Source organism: Lathyrus oleraceus, chromosome 5, assembly GCF_024323335.1.
Source record: "Lathyrus oleraceus cultivar Zhongwan6 chromosome 5, CAAS_Psat_ZW6_1.0, whole genome shotgun sequence".
NCBI classification, from domain to species: Eukaryota; Viridiplantae; Streptophyta; class Magnoliopsida; order Fabales; family Fabaceae; genus Lathyrus; species Lathyrus oleraceus.
In genome coordinates, this window is record NC_066583.1 from 621,281,184 (window position 1) to 621,300,479 (window position 19,296).

General features: G+C 35.5%; 2 protein-coding genes across 2 annotated transcripts; one reads left to right on the forward strand and one right to left on the reverse strand.

The window, feature by feature from the left end:
• Nucleotides 1–10,071: 10,071 nt before the first annotated feature.
• On the forward strand, nucleotides 10,072–10,837 carry LOC127082470 (uncharacterized). The gene is made up of 3 exons (XM_051022707.1): nucleotides 10,072–10,220; nucleotides 10,300–10,560; nucleotides 10,781–10,837. The coding sequence occupies exons 1-3, from the start codon at nucleotides 10,080–10,082 to the stop codon at nucleotides 10,835–10,837; spliced, it is 459 nt and encodes a 152-aa protein (XP_050878664.1). The 5' UTR covers nucleotides 10,072–10,079.
• A 207-nt stretch (nucleotides 10,838–11,044) lies between these two features.
• Nucleotides 11,045–11,936, reverse strand: LOC127082471 (threonine synthase, chloroplastic; the record flags this gene model as incomplete). The annotated part of the gene is made up of 1 exon (XM_051022708.1): nucleotides 11,045–11,936. A coding segment is annotated over one exon (879 nt), but the record flags the coding sequence as incomplete, so codon positions are not given.
• Between the last annotated feature and the right edge of the window lie 7,360 nt (nucleotides 11,937–19,296).

A 19,296-nucleotide genomic window follows, 5' to 3' on the forward strand; every position in this document is an offset into this window, starting at 1 on the left:
GTGAGAGTGTACTGGTTCATTGTTCGAACCATTTGATCATTAGTCGAATCGCATAACATAATCGGATTAAATTAGATAATTTGATTGAATAAATCAGTATCTATAACAAAATTATATAGTTATTAAATCGTCGAATCGGGTGACCCGATCTCTAAAAAAATCACGATTGCTAAAAAATTTAAATTTTCAAATTTTCAAAATATCATAATTTTAAGAATTCATTCTTTAAATTAAAATTTTAAATATACACATAACAAAATAGTACAAAATACAAATCTATATAAATTTTGAACAAAGTTTAATGGAAACAGAAATTGAATAACAAAATAAATGTATTGTCTAGTAAATTTAATTTTAAGGTGGAAAAGTTGTTCTAAATAAATTTTGAACAAAATCTCTTTATATTTTAATTTTATTTAAAAAAAGAATTATCAAAATGATGACATTTTGTCGGAGGAAAAAAAAGCAAAAATTTAAACAAATGATTCTCAATTTTTATCAGTTTTGGTCGATTTTGACCGATTCCCACAAATACAATACTTTAATAAATCCAGCAATCAAACTATATCGGTGACTCATCTGATTCTCAATTCAATCAATTTGATCCGTTGATTCAATCCGATTTTTAAAATCTATCACTTATTTTCCAATTGGAATAGATAATAAACATGAATATTTAAAAAGTAAAATGCTTCTAACTAAAAATACTCTTACAATATTTCTTAGCAAAGTTGTAATTTGAATAATACTTAAATAATAAAACTAATTTAATAAGAAAAATCAATAAGAATTAAAATTTTCAATCATATTATAGTATAATTTATATTTCTTATAAAATTGAGGAAGAGAAAGTGATTAATTATAAACAAAAACAGTAATGATAAATGTCATGAAAATGATTTAAATCATTTGTTTGAAATTATGTGTCAATCTCTTATTATTAAAATAATATTTTATTAATTATATAAACAAAAACAGTAATGATAAATGTCATGAAAATGATTTAAATCATTTGTTTGAAATTATGTGTCAATCTCTTATTATTAAAATAATATTTTATTAATCATATAATTAATATTAAAAAAATAGTTGACATGCATTCTTAGATCTTATATTAAATAATTAGTGACTAAATTATATTTATATTTATAGGTAATGAAATATATTTTATTATTAATTAAAAAGAATTATCTATTTAAATATATTTGTAATCTCTTATTAAAAATAGTATTGAAAATTAAACTACCAAATAATTTTTTTCAATTTTCACGTTTCAAAAACAATTTTTAAAAACTAGTCTATCAAACAAATATTTTTGATAATTCTCTTCCTAAAAACACTCTTTAAAATTAGATTTCAAAAACAAATTTTAAGAATGAAAACCCGAAAGTGTTTCAAACAGACCCTTATACTTTAAAAGCACATGGTACATATTGTAACAATATTTCTCACTCTCACTCTCACTTTCATGAAATTAATACTTTAAAAACTAAACTAGTATTTGTAGATGTAAAACAAAAAACTAAGGCTTGTAGAATAACTAAACACCAACATCATACTACCAAAGCATGAGCAAAATAATAGGCCACATTACGTACATGAACTAGTAAAAACATAACCAATTAACTAATCAAACTCTATATTTGTTAAGAATGAAATAATCAATACTAAAAGTAAATTCAAAAGCAAATGCCCAAGACATCACAAACCATTAAAGATAGATTTTTAATACAATACCAACTCTCCTTCACCTAATGAAGAACATTTAAGTCTTCATAGTCATGATAAGTATAATATGAACTTGGTTCAAAGAGGAGAAAAATAGAAGAAAGTGGGTTGAGGTGTGTTTATGATTTTTAAAAAAATCGGTTTTGTTTCAAATGAAATTAAGTCAAACATAAATGTTGAATGATAAATAGATAAGGGAAGATATATTTGACATAATGACTTTATCCTAATTCATCTTCTAACTTGGGATTACATCTAATCTCCTTACATTTGAGAGATTTTCACTATAATCTAACTGAGTATATTTTCATTAAGATATTTTCTGGTCTCGTCATCTATTTTAAATTTATCAAACATAAAGATCTGATTCCAACTGAATCTTTTTGTCATCTCAATGAATATGACTAACACTTATTCATTCGAGAAAATACAATCAAATAAATAGATGATTGATAACATCAAGGGCAAATATTTCAATATAAAGTTTATACAATGAAATCACTTGTTTGTTTCCTTTTCTTTATTTTAAAAGATTCTTCTATAATTGTTGTTTCTTTGAAAACTATTTTCTTTTTTCAAGTTGGTTCTCTAAAATTTACTCACAATAGTTCACTACAACAAACAAGACCTTAGACAGCGCTTTTTTTAGCCTTAGACAGCGCTTTAAAGCGCTGTCTAAACCTCCGCTGCTAAAGGTTTAGACAGCGCTTTTTTAAATCTTAAAAGCGCTGTCTAAGCCCCCCCCCCTTAGACAGCGCTTTGGCCAAAAGCGCTTTATAAGACCCTCTTATTTTAAATTTTTTAGGTATACCTTAGACAGCGCTTTTGAAAAGCGTTGTCTAAGCCCCACCCCTTAGACAGCGCTTTGGCCAAAAGCGCTTTCTAAGACCCTCCTATTTTAATTTTTTAGGTATACCTTAGACAGCGCTTTTCAAAAAGCGCTGTCTAAGCCCCCCCCTTAGACAGCGCTTTTGCCTAAAGCGCTTTCTAATCCCCCCCTTAGACAGCGCTTTTTACAAAAGCGTTGTCTAAGGTATACGAAAATATTTGAAGCTTTTGTTTTAAACCACATTTTTTCCAGGTTTATAAACCAGAATTTCTACCTGTTTTCAACCAGATTTTGACAGACAATTATCACATTTTATATATGCCATTTTGGCCTTTTTTCTACCAATTTTTGGCTAACAAATAATATATATATACCAATTCAAACCAATTTTGCCTTAAATGTATCAAAATATATACAAATTTATGTACACATTTACAAGTCATTACATATACTACAAATGTACACATTAATTACACAAATTTATGAACAAACATTGAGCTCTAACATGAATTGACACCACTCCTCTTTGATTTCGTCCATTTGATCCTTTGTATAAAATGCACACTTGAATTCCTCAAAGTACTACATAATAATATAACATATTTTGAATTAATTCCAACTATTTAATTATATGAGATATGTGTAAATATAAAAATAACTCATAAGTTAGAAATACATACATCGGTGGGAATCTTTAATTGGCCCAAAGCAAGAGTATCTCGCATAAACCTCAACATGAAATACCCGCAATCTATTTGATTACGTTGTTGAGGACACTACATATGAAAAAAAAATATGGATTATAAATCCTAAGTTTTATCAAGTGTCATCACTAATATAATAAAAAATGTGGTAATTAAAAATATACCGTCACTTTAATCCATGTAATGGAGTTGGCGCCCCTCCTTGAGGTTTGGATAACTCGTTGGGCCCGAAAAGCTTGTAGGACGCTAATAAAATAAAAATGAAGCAATTAGAACAATTCACATAAACTAAGAAAAATTTTGAACATTCTCACTTACGTGTCAATTAGGACCTTCATATCCGGGTATGTTGTCCAATCATTTCCTAACGAGTCAAGATAATACACAATTTCTCGGATAGGATTGATTGCGAGCAACAACCAATGTCCACTGTAATGATTAGGCAAATGTTAGATGGTAACTTGGAAAATAATTATAATAGATGAATTTAGAATGAAATGCTAACCCGGTATTAAACGGTATAAAAAACAACTTCTCCGCATCTTTATTGTCCATGAGGATCCGAAGAACGTACTCCGTCACGGTATCCGGTCTATTTAAGATTAAAACTAAATTGACGGTCGCGGGTGCTAAGAATCCGAATGACACGTCCAAACCATTGGGGCGCATCAATTTGTCATACAAAAACCTAATATAAAAACATCATTAACACCTCTTTTGAAACATAAAGTAAACCGGATTAACATAAAGTAAACATCATTAACATAAGTTGTTTAATTAATAAAACAAAGTAGACCGGATTTACCTAATATATGTATTGACAACGTTGACGCCGACTTCTTCATGACTAAAAACTTGCATGAAGTCTTCATTACCAATCATTTGGTCGTAATCAAAGCCGAAAATCCCTACCTCCATATGTAGGGTCCGAACACCTCCGGTCGGTATATCGGTCATCTCTAGAAATGTCCTGAGGCACGACCTATACTTGGTGGTAGTTTTTTTCCTAGCTACGGTCTTCTTAGCACCAGAACTTTTTACCCGTGCGGAGGCGTTGCTAACCTCCTTTTTTTGTTGTGCGGAGGCATTGCTAACCTCATTTTCTTGAAGCTACATGTCATATAAATAGTTAGATCAAATTAAGAATGTAACAACTTCCATGAATATATGTCATATAATTGTATATTACCTCTTTTCTTGAAACCGTGGACTCGGTATGCCGTGGAATCGCATTATCTTTTGATTTGGATTTTGTGGGAGTCTATTTAACATAACCAAGAAAAATATGTAAGTAAAATTTTAAGCATAAATTTTAAACTTTGAATATACACATTAAAGTTAACATAAGTTTTAAGCATACCTCATATCCTACGCATATGAGGTTTGTCGGCCATGCAACAAACGAACCTACTGCTTCGTGCACCGTTGTTGCATCCGAATCATCGCTAGGATATGGTAATGCTGCATTCGGCTCAACTGCAATATCAACTGATACCTTCAAACATCCAGCAGGGAGCTCTCTAGTGTGGAGTAATACTCCGCTAACGTTATGCACTTTTCCCTTGCCAACCATCCGATAGTATGGTGACGACAAATACAGCTGACAATGGGAAATGCCCTAAAACCAATAATAACAAGAAATCGTTAATGTGTATATATGTCAAATACATAATTTAAGCAAATAGTTCAATTTAAGACAATTATATGTAATTACCTCTGGAATGTTCGGCTGAAAGGTACAGTTGATACTGTTTTTGTCCGAAGCATCTCTGTATACTGTTGAGGCGCTAGCCTCTCTTTCTCTCCTCAATGCATCAAGCTCAGCTTGCATGGCTTCCAATCTTGCATGAAGCTCCCGATTACTAGGAGCCTTTCCTTTTTTAATACTCAGGGAGGTCGGAGTGACTCCAAATCCCTTACCCCTCACCCGACCAGAATACTCAGGGACATCTAATGCCCGACTAAGTATGCCCTTAGTATCATCGGGAGATAAAGACTGAGATAGCTCCTCCTGAAAAATCAGATGAATACCGTATACTTGTCAAATATTTGTGTATAAAAATGTTATTCAATTAATGAAAAAATGTTATACTTACACATTTCTGGTATACGTGTAAAACTTCTTCTTGAGGAACTCCAGATTTGCCCACACGGGCTTCCTTCCACAAAACATGTGCAGGAAGAGATGTTTCTGAACTTTCCTCCTTCTGCAGCTACACATTAAGTCATACAATTTGATTAGATAAAACTAATATATGATGAACAAATTTGTTATCGCAATTTATAAATACTTACCATGGATTGTTCTAAGCGTCCATATCCGACACGTCCTTTTCGGTACGGATATGCGGGACTTGATGCTCTTTCCCGATTTGTAGCACTTATTCTTTGAAAAACCGGGTCTTGTCTTTTGGATTTGAAAGCTTCCCATTCTTCAGCCGATATCAAACTTTCATATTTTTTAGGAAGCTCCGCATCCACAAAATTACCATCCGCATCCTTAAGGAACTTGGATGATAAAAATGTCCGAAACCCTCTTAGAAGCTTTCCAGCCAATTTCATACAAAAACCTCTTCTTTCTTCTTCGATGTTAAAACATCGCTAAGAAAAACATACAGATTGATAGTTAGTATCGGTAATTGAAAAAACATAATTGATACCGTATAATTAAGGGCCAAATGATTGTACCTTTATCTCACTCCAAATTTTTTCTTTGGACTCATTCAGCTCTTTGTTTCTCCAATCATCACATGTAATGGGAATTTCATTCCTTACTAGTGCACCGATAAAACTAGTTAAGGTATGCCCATTAGGTTCTATAAGCTGTCCCTGGTTGTTCCAATAGACATCTAGTATGATGCCTCAAGATCTTCCTTGGACCACCCTTCTCATTACTGTGATGCCTCTTCGAATTTCTTCTTCCGCGGATACTTTTTTACTAACTTCCTCATGTTGGTCATCAGCCATGTCTAACCTGTAATAAACCAAGGAAACCATCAAATATCAAATATAACTTATAATCAAAGCAATTGAAAACAAAAAAATAAAGAAATCATGCATTATCAGATATAACTTATAATCAAAGCAATTGAAAACAAAAATATAATGAAATCATGCATTATCACATATAACTTATAATCAAAACAATTGAAAAAAATAAATAAAGAAACCATGGATAATTTACCTAAGTCACTAACATCTCTTTCTTTTCTTTGTTGGAATATTAATCACTTGTTTCTTAGCAATGCGTACGGATGAATTGATCCAAATTCCCTCATTATGATCGTTTCTTATATATGACTCATCCGGTATAAGATCCTCAACTTCATCATTTCTATTCAACTCATTCCGTCTAATGCATGACTCATTCTCAACATCAATATCACATTGATCGACACCGCTATCATCAGTCACTTTGTTAGAGAAAAGCACTATAGACCATTTTGTACTCTTCGGGTCATTCACATAGAACACTTGTTTAGCTTGAGATGCTAGAATAAAAGGTTCATCTTTGTACCCCACCCTAGTAAGATCAACTTGCAAAAATCCAGACTTATCCATTCGTATGCCACTACTATTCACCCACTTGCAACCAAAGATGGGAATCTGAAACTTCTCGTAATCAAACACCCAAATGTGCTCAATAACTCCAAAATATGACAAATTTGCATATTTGGGGTTTAAGTCCTTCATACTTGATATATGCATTGCTTCAGCTAGCACGGTGACACCACTATTTTGCATAGTACTCTTATCATCTTGTTCTTTGGTATAAAATGTGTATCCATTAATTGAATATGCGCTATGAGAAAACACATGCAAACTTGGACCATATGCCAAACATCTCAACATTTCTGTTACCAAAGAAGGATCTGAAGAGCGCTTCAAATAAATATGATCCTTCAACCATTGTATGAAACTTTGATTGTGCTCTATAACTATCCAATTTTCATTTCTGTTCGGATTTAACCTTCGGAGTACATCCTTGTGCATTTCAACATATGGCTCAACCTCATTATTATTGTGCAGAACATACAAATGAACTTGATCCCGTTCATCCCTTGATATTGTCACAATTTTATTCCCAATTAATTTTTTACCTTCCATTTTGTCGAAAATCTGAGCTCTGGGGAGTCCAATCGATTGAACGTTAGACAAATATTCAGTACAAAACTCAACAGCTTCTTCAACAATGTATCGTTCAACAATACAACCCTCTGGTCGACTTCGGGATTTCACGTACCCTTTTAATATTTTCATATACCGTTCAGCAGGGTACATCCATCTCATATAAGCTGGTCCACACAACTGTGTCTCTTTCACAAGATGAACAACTAAATGAACCATTATGTCAAAAAAAGACGGAGGAAAATACATTTCAAGCTCACACAAGGTAATTACAATCTCTTTTTGTAGTGTTGGTAAGATCTCGGGATCGATCACCTTACTACAAATTGACCTAAAGAAAAAACACAATTTAGTTATGGCACTTCTTACTTTTTCTGGCAAAATAGAACGTATACCTATCGGTAGAAAATGTTCCATTATTACATGGCAATCATGTGTCTTCAAATTCTTCAACTTGAGGTCTTTCATAGAAACAAGTCTTCTGATATCAGATGAGTATCCTTCTGGAACCTTAACTTCACTCAGAGACTTACACAAATTTTTTTTCTCCTTTCTAGATAAAGTAAAAGCAGCAGGTGGTAGATATGTTCGTCTTCCTTTCTTCACGGGTGCTAATTCAGTTCTCATTCCCATTTTTAACATGTCCTCCCTTGCTTTAAGGCCATCCTTAGACTTGCCTTTTATATTGAGTAATGTACCGATAACACTTTCAAATACGTTTTTTTCAATATGCATAACATCGAGAAAATGTCTCACGTACAAAGACTTCCAATATGGCAATTCAAAAAATATCGACCTTTTCTTCCACCCACCTTTCACAATCTTATGTGCAAAAGGCTTGCCAAACTCAGTACGCACATCTTTCACCTTTTCAAAAACTTGTTCACCTGACAATGCGGGTGGAGCTCTACGATGTTCGGTGTCTCCATTGAATGCTTTTCTCCACCCACGGTAGTGATGTTTAGAATGTAAGAATCTACGATGACCGAGAAACACATTCTTCTGGCAAAGTTCCAATCGAATCGTATCGGTTCCGTCTTCACAAACAGGACACGCACGTTGACCTTTAATGCTATACCCAGATAGATTCCCGTATGCTGGAAAATCATTAATTGTGCCAAACAACATCGCCCTCAAATTGAAACTTTCTTTCCTATATCCATCATAAACCTCCACACCGTTCTCCCACAAAATCTTTAAATCTTCGATCAGAGGTGTCAAGTATACGTCTATGTCATTCCCTGGTTGTTTAGGCCCAGAGATTAACATAGATAACATCATGTACTTACGCTTCATACATAGCCACGGAGGTAGGTTATAAATCATAAGAATCACAGGCCATGTGGTATGTGAGATACTTTGAAGACCATGTGGGTTCATTCCATCAGTAGATAATGCCAATCGAAGGTTTCTTGCTTCTGATCCAAACTCAGGATAATCATTATCAATCTTCGACCACTGTGGTGAATCAGCCGGATGCCGATACTTTCCATCAATAATTCTTTCATCTGCATGCCAAGTAAGATGTCTTGCATCGGTTTCACTACGAAACATGCGCCTAAATCTCGGAATTATCGGAAAATACCATAAGACTTTTGCGGGAGATAATCTTTTCTTATATCGAGACAAACCGCATTTAGGGCACTCAGTTAACATTGCATATTCGTTACGAAACAAAATGCAATCGTTAGGACAAGCATGTATCTTATCATAGCTCATGCCAATAGAGCACAACATTTTTTTTGCCTCATAGGTTTGATTAGGAAGAACATTATCATCCGGTAGCATTTCTCTCATAAGGACCAACAACTCTGTGAAACTTTTATCCGACCATCCATTGCCCGCCTTTAAGTTGTACAACTTTAATACCGCAGAAAGTCTTGAGAATTTAGTGCAACCTTTGTACAACGGTTTCTCTGCATCGCTTACCATCCTCTCAAACATTTCAGGACAATCATGAAGATCTTCTTCCAGTGCTTCTACAATCTCTTCAACTCGATCACAATCGTATGTTTCCGTGTCTTTGTCGTATGAAGCATAGGTCGTATTACTTTTTCCACTCGATTCAACATTCTCGTTAATTTTCTCACCATGAAATATCCAACACTGATAACTTTGATCAATTCCATGCCTCAGCAAATGCGATTTCAATCCATGTGCGTCAACCTTACCAATATAACCACAACGCAAGCAAGGACAATGCATTCGTCTGGGGTTTTCAGCGTGTTGAACAGCATACTTAACGAATTCCAAAACCCCACTCTCGTACTCTTTGGTCATTCGATCGGCACAGATCCATGTTTTATCCATGGTTTTCCTACTTATTAAAGTAAGGGTTAAATACACTTTACCCCCCTGTAATGTTAGCGAGTTTAGGATTACCCCCCTTGTAAAGTTATTTTTTCAATACCCCCCTTATGTTATGTAGATTCCTTCATAGAACCCCCTAATATCCAGGTGGCATGGAATCTTGGTTTTTTATTTCAGACGTGGCTTTTTAATTTTTTTATTTTCACATGTGAATCTCCAGCATGGCATAAACTAGATTTTAGGGTTCCAAATCCATCCCTCTCTCTCTTCGTGAAATCCATCCCTATCCCAAATCCATCCCTCTCTCTCTTCGTGAAATCCATCCCTACCCCAAATCCATCCCTCTCTTCATCTTCGTCCGTGTCCCCTTCATCTGGGTTATGGGTGGCAGCAAGGCATCTTCCACGAGTGAAGTTGGAAACGGCTTACCAAGATGTGGATGCAATGAAACCATGAAGTTGTTCGTCTCCAAGTCAATTGAAAACCCCGGTCGCAAATTTTGGAAATGCAGGAATTATATGGTGAGCAATTTTGAAGCATTTTATTATTTTGAGTTTGATTTCGAAATTAATTGTTGGTGGTGTTTGTCTCAAATTGCAGAATGGGTGCGGTTTATTTTTGTGGGATGATTTGGTCAGTGAGTTTGCAGTGAAAGAAACCAATCCGTCCGGATGCCGCCAATGTGAAGTCAACAAGGCTTATTTGATTGAATTTGCTAAAGAGATTGTTGAGGAGATAGATTGCAGAGTCGGAAAGCTTAACAAGTTAGAAAAACTGAAGAAAAAGATTGCAATGGAAAAGAGGAAAAATTTATGGTTAATGTTTGTAATTGGTCTGTCATGGATGTTGATAGCAGCTATGGTTAAGTTAGTCTAATGAGTCTGTCATGTAATTGTTATGTCATTAGTGTTTTTCAGCAATGTAATGAGTCTGTCATTGTTGTAAGATTAGTGCACAGATATCTGAGTGAGTATTGTTGTAGATAAGTAGCTCCAGTGAAGTATAATGTCTTGTCAAGGGAAAACAAGTTGTTCTGTTCTGCTTCTAAGTACATGTTTGGATTAACTGTGATCTAATCTAGGTGCAAAATCACAGTGCAATTGAAATTTCTGCAAATGCTGTAGGAGGACTATTTTAGTTAGATTTTGTAACATGGAAATAATGTATATAGTTGCAAATGCTTCAAGAATTTTCTAACCTAATAGAGTAATCCTTTGAGACGAGTTCTTTCTTTATAAATAACAAAATTGTATATAGTTGCTTGATAGTACCAACATTTAGCTTAAACCATCAGGATAAGAAGCAGGAAAATTGTTTTATGGGGCATTGATCTATATAATAAAACCAGCAGTGTCAACCTAATGATACTTGGGTGCCTTGCTCTGCAAATACTTGGACAAAACATCCATAACAGATCCAAAATCAGCCTTGACCTGCATTGGAGGATTGGCAAATTGGCAAGCCAGGTCTTTGATATTCTTTGAATGGTAATCAATTTTGGACTGAGTAAACTTCAACCCATGTGCAGTGCTCACAACAACAGTCCTATCAGTAGGCTTAATAACACCACTATTCCTGAGCTTAAACAAAGCAGTCAAAGCAACACCAGTGTGAGGGCAAGTAAACATTCCAGTCGAATCAGCCTGAGCCATAGCATCCATCAATTCTTCCTCAGTAGCCTCCTCAACGATACCATTACAGTTCTTCAAAGCATGAACAACTCTATCAATAGAAACAGGATCCCCAATCTGAATAGCAGATGCAAAAGTTGTCTGTGCCCTAACTGGCTTAAACTCTTTCCAACCCGACTTAAAATACAAATACAAAGGATTTGCATTTGCAGCTTGAGCACAAACAAGCCTTGGAATTCTATCCACAAGACCTAACTCTTTACACATCTGAAACCCTTTATAAAAAGCATAAATATTCCCAAGATTCCCACCAGGTACAATAACCCAATCAGGTACCTGCCAATCAAACTGCTGCAAAATCTCAATAGCAGCAGTTTTCTGTCCTTCAAGCCTCAAACTGTTCAGAGAATTAGCCAAATAAATAGGCAATTCAGCAGTTACTTCACGAATCAACTGCATACACCCATCAAAATCAGTATCAATGCTAAGAACAAACGCTCCATTCGCAATCGGCTGAACCAGTTGAGCAATAGAGATTCTATTAGCAGGCAGGAAAACAATGGAAGGAATTCCAGCAGATGCACAATAAGAAGACAAAGCAGCGGTTCATTTTATGCTTTTTATAAAGAAGGAAAATAAGAGAGAGCATTCAAAAATATTAACCATATTTCTAATCAAACAAATTTCTAATGTATGAATCCAGCCACCAAGCAGTAAAGGCTGCTAGAGTCTTGCATGCTACCCATCTATATTTGCAGGGTTCAAATCTGGTTTAGTGCCATTGTGTTTTATAGACAATACACACCAATAATGTTAAACTGATACATTAGAATTGATCATCACAGTAAGTGCATATGTTTGTTACAAAAGGATTACAAAATACATGTCTTCAAAGATCAGTTGGCATTACAAAAGAGTTTTCCAAAAGGATTACAAAATACATAGCAGAAACATAATAATCAGTCCCTCATTTTGAAGTGGGTATGTCTTCATTTTCTGGTAGGGTAATTGGTTTGTCACTAGATATTCCTTCACCTGTTATGGGTCTTTTAAACCAACTCAACTTGATCCTCTCACTTTGCCTTCTTTTGATGATAGGTTTTTTTTCAACCCTTTTTCTGGATTGTTTTGTGATTGAGGCAGCCACACTAGATCCTGTTTGACTCATAATAGTTGGAACAGGCATATCAGTTGGAGGCTGTGGATCAGTTGGAACAGGCACATTTGTTGGAACAGTCATATCAGTTGCAGTTGGGGCAGGCATATCAGATGCAGTTGGGGCAGGCATATCAGATGCAGTTGGCATATCATTTGCAGTTGGCATATCAGTTGCAGTTGGCACATGTCCTTTTTTAGGTTTTCTCTACAATGTAAGACACAATGTATGCTTGTCATCACAATGCATATCACAATGAAGAATGTAAGACAGAATGTAGAATGTAAGACAAAATGTATATCACAATGAATTACCTTTCTTTTAAGTGCATTGGGATCCTGAGTGGTAGCCTTACAAGTCATAGCATTGTGACCAAAATTATCACATTTGGTGCACTTATATGCAACACCAGATCTTCTCTTCCTTGCACCATCCTCTCCACTTTCTCTTATCCTAATCTTCTTAGGTCTACCAGGACCATTTTTATATGCAGGTGGTAGAGGTGGTTCCATCTCAACTTCTGGCCACATATCTTGACCATTGATTGGACTTACTGAAAATCCATAACATAGTGCAAACTTTTCTCTTGTGTAACAAGCATCAACAAATTCATCAGGGTTTTGCTTTCTATAACTCAGAGCAGCTACAACATGCCTACATGGAATTCCTACTAATTCCCAAAAATTACAACTACATGACCTTTTAGCAATGTCAGCAATAAATTCATGTGTGTTGTAACTATGTGTAACCTGAAAAGTCTCAGCAATTGACCATGTTGGCAACCAATGACCACTATTCAACACCTCATTATCTAACCTTCTCCTAGGTATTGGCATCACCTTATGTGGCCAATTTTCTAGTTTACTTGCAGAGGTGGATAACCTATTCATCAGATATTTTCTTATCCACTCACACATTGTGAGTATAGGTTTGTCCCTAGCAGCTAGAATGGTAGCATTAAAAGACTCTGCGATATTATTCATCAATGTATCACATTTAGGGTAAAAAGAAAAGGCATGCTTACACCAGCTTTTGGTAGGAACAGCCATCAACCAAGTCCAAGCATTGGGATCTGCATTCTTCAATTCATTCATCTTTTGGACCCATGCCTGATAGTATGTGGCTTTAGCAGCTCCCATCATTAAATCTCTAATAAGGGCTCCTCCACCAAACCTTTTCTTGAAATTAGCATACAAGTGCCTAAGACATAATCTATGCTCAATAGTATCAGACAATTCTTCAAATACAGCCACAAGTCCCTGATACAAAATAGACATTTTTTCAACATTTAGAGAATAGAATAATTTGCAACAGAAAGATAGAGTTAATGATTGAGGTCCATATTGCCTTCAACTTTAACTCTACAACTGATATGATTCAGATATACGTTGGATTGACTATGAGGGAATACAAACGTCCTCTGAATCTTTAGAGCAGATTTGTGGCATGTGTGTTTTAGGAGCTGGTATGTTTAGATTCTGTTACAGAATCTCTTAGTTAGATGCTCAGGTTCTATTACAGACCAGAATCAGTTACTAATGTCTGTATACAATTATAACAGAATCGAAAGTTGTTATAACTCAATGTTACATGTCTACAATTCTGTCTACTTTTTACTATACTTTTTACTATACTTTTTACAAATGTCTGTATACAATTATAGCTCTATCAAACTTGTTTTCAAGAATGGGTCATCAAAAAGGTCTCCTGAGTTCATTGTTACAGTTTTCTTTTCTTTTTTCTTTTTTATATAGTATGCACGGACTTTCATCCTTCACTACTGTACATTTCTTCTCTATAGATTAACATCATTTAGAGAATAGAATAATTTGCAACAGAAAGATAGAGTTAAATACATACCTTCTGTTGATCAGAGATAAATACATATCTTCTATCCTGACCAATGTCCTCCATTAGTAGTTGTATAAACCATCTCCAACTCTCCTTGGTTTCATTTTCAACCACACCAAATGCCAAAGGGAAGTATTGATCATTAGCATCCCTGCCTACAGCAATAAGTAACTGTCCACCATACTTGGTCTTTAAGTGACATCCATCAACCCCCACAAATGGTCTGCATCCATGAATAAAGCCTTTCTTACAGCCATCAAAACAGAAATAAAATGACCGAAACCTTGGTTGTATGGATGGACTAGGTCTTTCTACATTTATCTTCACAGTGTTGCCATGGTTTACCCTTCTTAGTTCTTCTGCATACCTCCATATGGAAGCATACTGATTGTCAGCATCACCTTCAATTATCTTCTTGGCAATTAGCTTAGCCCTCCATGCTTTTGCAACAGTAATACCCACAGAATATGTTTGCCTCATATCTTGGATGATGTCTCTTATCCTGACTGTATCAGAAGTTTGCATCCTCTTTACCACATGCTTGGCCACCCACTTTGAGCTAGCAGACTTGTTGTTCAAAACCCTAGCACATGTGTTTTTATAGCAAAAGTCTCCTTGTGGCCCACCTTAGAGCATAAGACTAAAAACCCACATTTATGCTTACACACCACCCTTACCCTATCTCCCTCATTTTTCACAAAAGAAATTTCCCTCCCATTAAGCACTGACCACTCACGGATAGCTGCCCTAAAGTCATCAAGTGTGTTGAATTCCATACCCCACTTGAATATAAAGTCTTTGTTTAGATGCTCTTTCCTAAACCTAGCATACTTGGGCCTTTCTTCATCACAAGAATCATCTGGGTCAGAACTATTCAACTCATCACTATAGTATACATCATCTGAATCCATACTCTTATTGGGCTCCTCCTTACTGTTATTGGGCTCCTCCCTAATAGGCTTAGTAACATCTATTCCTTCAAAACCATCAAACTCCTCCCTAATAGGCTTAGTAACATCTATTCCTTCAAAACCATCAAACTCCTCCCTAATAGGCTTAGTAACATCTATTCCTTCAAAACCATCAAAGTAAGCAGTAGCTCTTTCATCTTCACTGTCATCTAACCCCTCTACCTTCTCCTCATCTAACCGAACAATTCCATTATCAGGGGGGTGGTCATCATCATTCACACATTTAGGTTCCCTATCAGCAGGGTCCATGTTCCCAGTACTATGTTCAACATACAAATCTCCTTTCACATTCATTGCACTAAAGTATAGACCAAAATCATCAACAGCATCATCATCTTTCCTAATCAGAAAAAAACCATCTTGAATTTCTAAAACTTTTGCCCATACCCTAACACAATCAGCCTTATACCCTAACCTACTCAACAACTTCTCAATGTTATCCATGTTCCAATTTGAAACATGTATCCCATTAACTGTCGTATCCGTACCCCCTCTGTATATAATTTCTTCTTCAAAAACCCTGTAAAATTCACCCCCATGGTGGAGTGTAACACTAAAGTGTTGTGAATCCTGTCAATATATTATACCCACATGTCAAAGATTGTTGATTTCAAAATTTTACCCTACGACATTGATGAACTTCAAATTTTTACTAACCTCGGACTTTGGACACTTCACTGAGCTCGTCTTCACTGAGCTGGATCGCTTCTTCGTATTCGCTGAGGTTGTCTTCATCTTCATCTTCGTCTTCACTGCGGTCATCTTCATCTTCGTCTTCATCTTCGTCTTCGCTGAGGTTGTCTTCGTCTTCGTCTTCCCTGCTATGTTCAGAACCCTAATTTTCTAAGGGGGAATTTGAAATTAAAAAGTGTAAAATGACACATAATCACTTTAACAAAATTAAAAATATGCCAGGTGTAGGACCTCTTATTAGATTCCATGCCACCTGGATATTAGGGGGTTCTACGAAGGAATCTACATAACATAAGGGGGGGTTTACAAAAAATATTTTTACAGGGGGGTAATCCTAAACTCGCTAACATTACAGGGGGGAAAAGTGTATTTAACCCTTAAAGTAAACAATTAATCCAGACGAAAATACATAACTAAGGTAGTATCTTTGAATATCCTAACAATTATAAAGTTCAATTCATTTTAAACTTCAAAAACCTATACATAACCAATGTTAATATAAACTTCAATAACGTATCCGATACGCCAATATACCAACTTTAATTACCTCATCACTTTCGTTTTTTATATTACAAGAATCAACATTCAAAATCAATAAACCAACCATATTCCATAGTAGTTTCAATGAACATTCAAATTGATTTCAAAGCATCATTAACTTTAGCATATCATTGCAATGTCCATCAACACAATAATGATTTCTAACTTCCATACTAACCTCAACTAACATGATCAATGGACTTCTAACTCATGTCACCTCTAATTACTAACAGCTTATTAACTAACATTTTTCATAACACATTTTCCTAACTGTTTTGACTACTAATCTAACTCTCCTAACACAATTAGTTACCTAACAATTTATTAACACAATTGCATACTAGTTTAACAGCTCTAACATCATTTGCTAATAATCATCCAATTCCATAACAATTATAATAATCACTAACAAGTTAGCATACTAACTCAATCACTAAAATGCAATAACAATTCAAACAATCCTAACTCAAGCAATCTATAATTATCACACTAACTGTTACAACAGTCCTAAAACTTCAATTAACATTCACCAAAATCCATTTAACATCCTAACTAGTATTCACCTGTCACCAAACTTTGTAGCTTGTTGTTGTAAATTTTGGGAATATCGGCACGATTGAGATTGTTGAGATGAGGAGTGCGGTGGCGGAAACGGTGGAGGTTCGGAGGTGAGAGGCGAGTGCGGCGGTCGATTGTTTGGGTGACGGCGGAGGGACCCTCGAAGGCGGAAAATAGGGTTTTCGGAAGTTGAAGGAAGAGAAAGTAAAGGTGATATGGGGATGTCGTGTTTTGGAGTGTCTGCATGATGTTGTGTGAGTTGAGAAGAAGGTTATGGCTGATGGAGATTGAGGGGAAGAGGAAATGGCGGAAGTTTGTGAGGTGAGTGAAGAAGAGGGAAAACAAAAGAACAGAGAACGAAAATTGAAATGGAGTCTGAAATTTTATTTTAAATAGACCTTAGACAGCGCTTTTGTGGAAAGCGCTTTCTAAGGTATGCCTTAGACAGCGCTTTCCAAAAGCGCTTTCTAAACCCCCCCTTAGACAGCGCTTTTGGTTTTAATTTTTTTTTTTTAATTTAAAGACTTTAGACAACGCTTTATCAAAAGCGCTGACTAAGGTCTATATTTAAAAGCGCTTTCTAAAAGCGCTGTCTAAGGGGGGGTCTTAGACAGCGCTTTTAGAAAGCGCTGTCTAAGACCCCCCCCTTAGACAGCGCTTTCATTATTTTCTTGGAACATTTTCTGTGTTTTATTTTAATTTTAACCTTAGACAGCGCTTTCTTTTAAAAGCGCTGTCTAAGATGCGCTGTTAAAAGTCATTTTTGGCGTAGTGGTTGTTAAGTATTTTTCTGATTAGTGAATAAAATTCTGAGAAATTAAGCCTTTATATAACTTTCTTTGTGTTGAATATTGCATGATATTGATCTTTCATAAAAGAGTCGTTGTGATCTTTGTACTGCAAATAGTGAAGCTTGAACCTAGATGAAGTCGAGGAAGAAGAACATGATGCTGAAAAAATTGAGGAAACTGTTGATGACTGACTGTTGGCAAGGGACATGCCAAGAAGAGTCATCGAATCACCTCAAGGACTTGGTTATGTAGATCTCATAGTCATTTCGTTAATATCTGCAAGTGCGGTTCTTGATGAAGAATCTAAAGACTACAAGGAAGCTATGAGGAGCCGAAACAAGACTGAATAAATGAAAGTCATGGATGATGAGATGAAATATTGAAATCTCTTCATGATAATCACACTTGTGAGCTGATCGAGAAGCCTGTTGGAGCCAGGTTAGTCAGTTGTAAAGAAGGAATCGAAGGAGTGATGTCGAAGAGATTTAAGGCAAAGTTGGTTGCTAGGGGGTTCACTCAAAAAGAAGGAGTCAACTTCAATGATGTATTCTCACTTGTTGTAAAGCACATGTCCATTAGAATATTGTTAGCCATGGTGAAATCTTTCAACCTAGAACTTGAATAGATGGATGTGAAGACCACATTCCTTTATTGTGATATATATATGAAATAATCCTGATGAGGCAACCTGAAGGATATGCAGAAAGATGAAAGGAAGACTATGTGTGCAAATTGGTTATATTGCATGAAACAATCTCCTTGACAATAGAATAAGAGATTCGACAAGTTCTTGACACACATAGATTTCACTAGGAGTCAGTTCGACCAATGTGTTTACTTCAAATTTTGGCTTGGAAGTTCACTTGTTATTTTCTTTCTTTATGCGGATGACATCCTCATAGCAAGCAACATTGTTGAGGATGTTATGAAGGTGAAAGCTCAACTTAAGGAGTTTGACACGAAGGATCTGAGAGCTTCCACCAAGATTCTTGGGATTGACATTCGAAGAGAGAGAGAAAGCAATCGAGATTATGCTTATCTCAAGAGACATACTTGAAGAACATTCGAAGAGAAATTTAGCATGTCGAGTTCAAAGTCTATTGTAACACCGATAAATCCTCATTTCAAGTTGAGTACTACTCAAAGTACGAGTACTGAAGTAGAAGGAATGTATATGAATAACATTCTATATGCTAGTATAGTAGGTTCTTTGATGTATGTTATGGTCTGTACGAGGCCAGATATAACATACAGAGTGAGCCTTGTAAGCAGATATATGGTCAATCCTATGAAGACACACTGACAAGCTTTAAAGTGGATTCTTAGATACATAAAAGGATCCCTAATTAGGGTCCTAGTTTATGGTGGAGCCATGAGTGATGGTGAAGCCGAAGTCGAAGGATTTG

Excerpts from the sequence above, each read along its gene's own strand:
- LOC127082470 (XM_051022707.1), top strand. The coding sequence starts at position 10,080 with ATGGGTGGCAGCAAGGCATCTTCCACGAGTGAAGTTGGAAACGGCTTA. Across the intron at positions 10,221-10,299 it reads GGAAATGCAGGAATTATATG|AATGGGTGCGGTTTATTTTT; the intron begins GTGAGCAATTTT and ends CTCAAATTGCAG. Across the intron at positions 10,561-10,780 it reads GGATGTTGATAGCAGCTATG|GTGCAAAATCACAGTGCAAT; the intron begins GTTAAGTTAGTC and ends GATCTAATCTAG.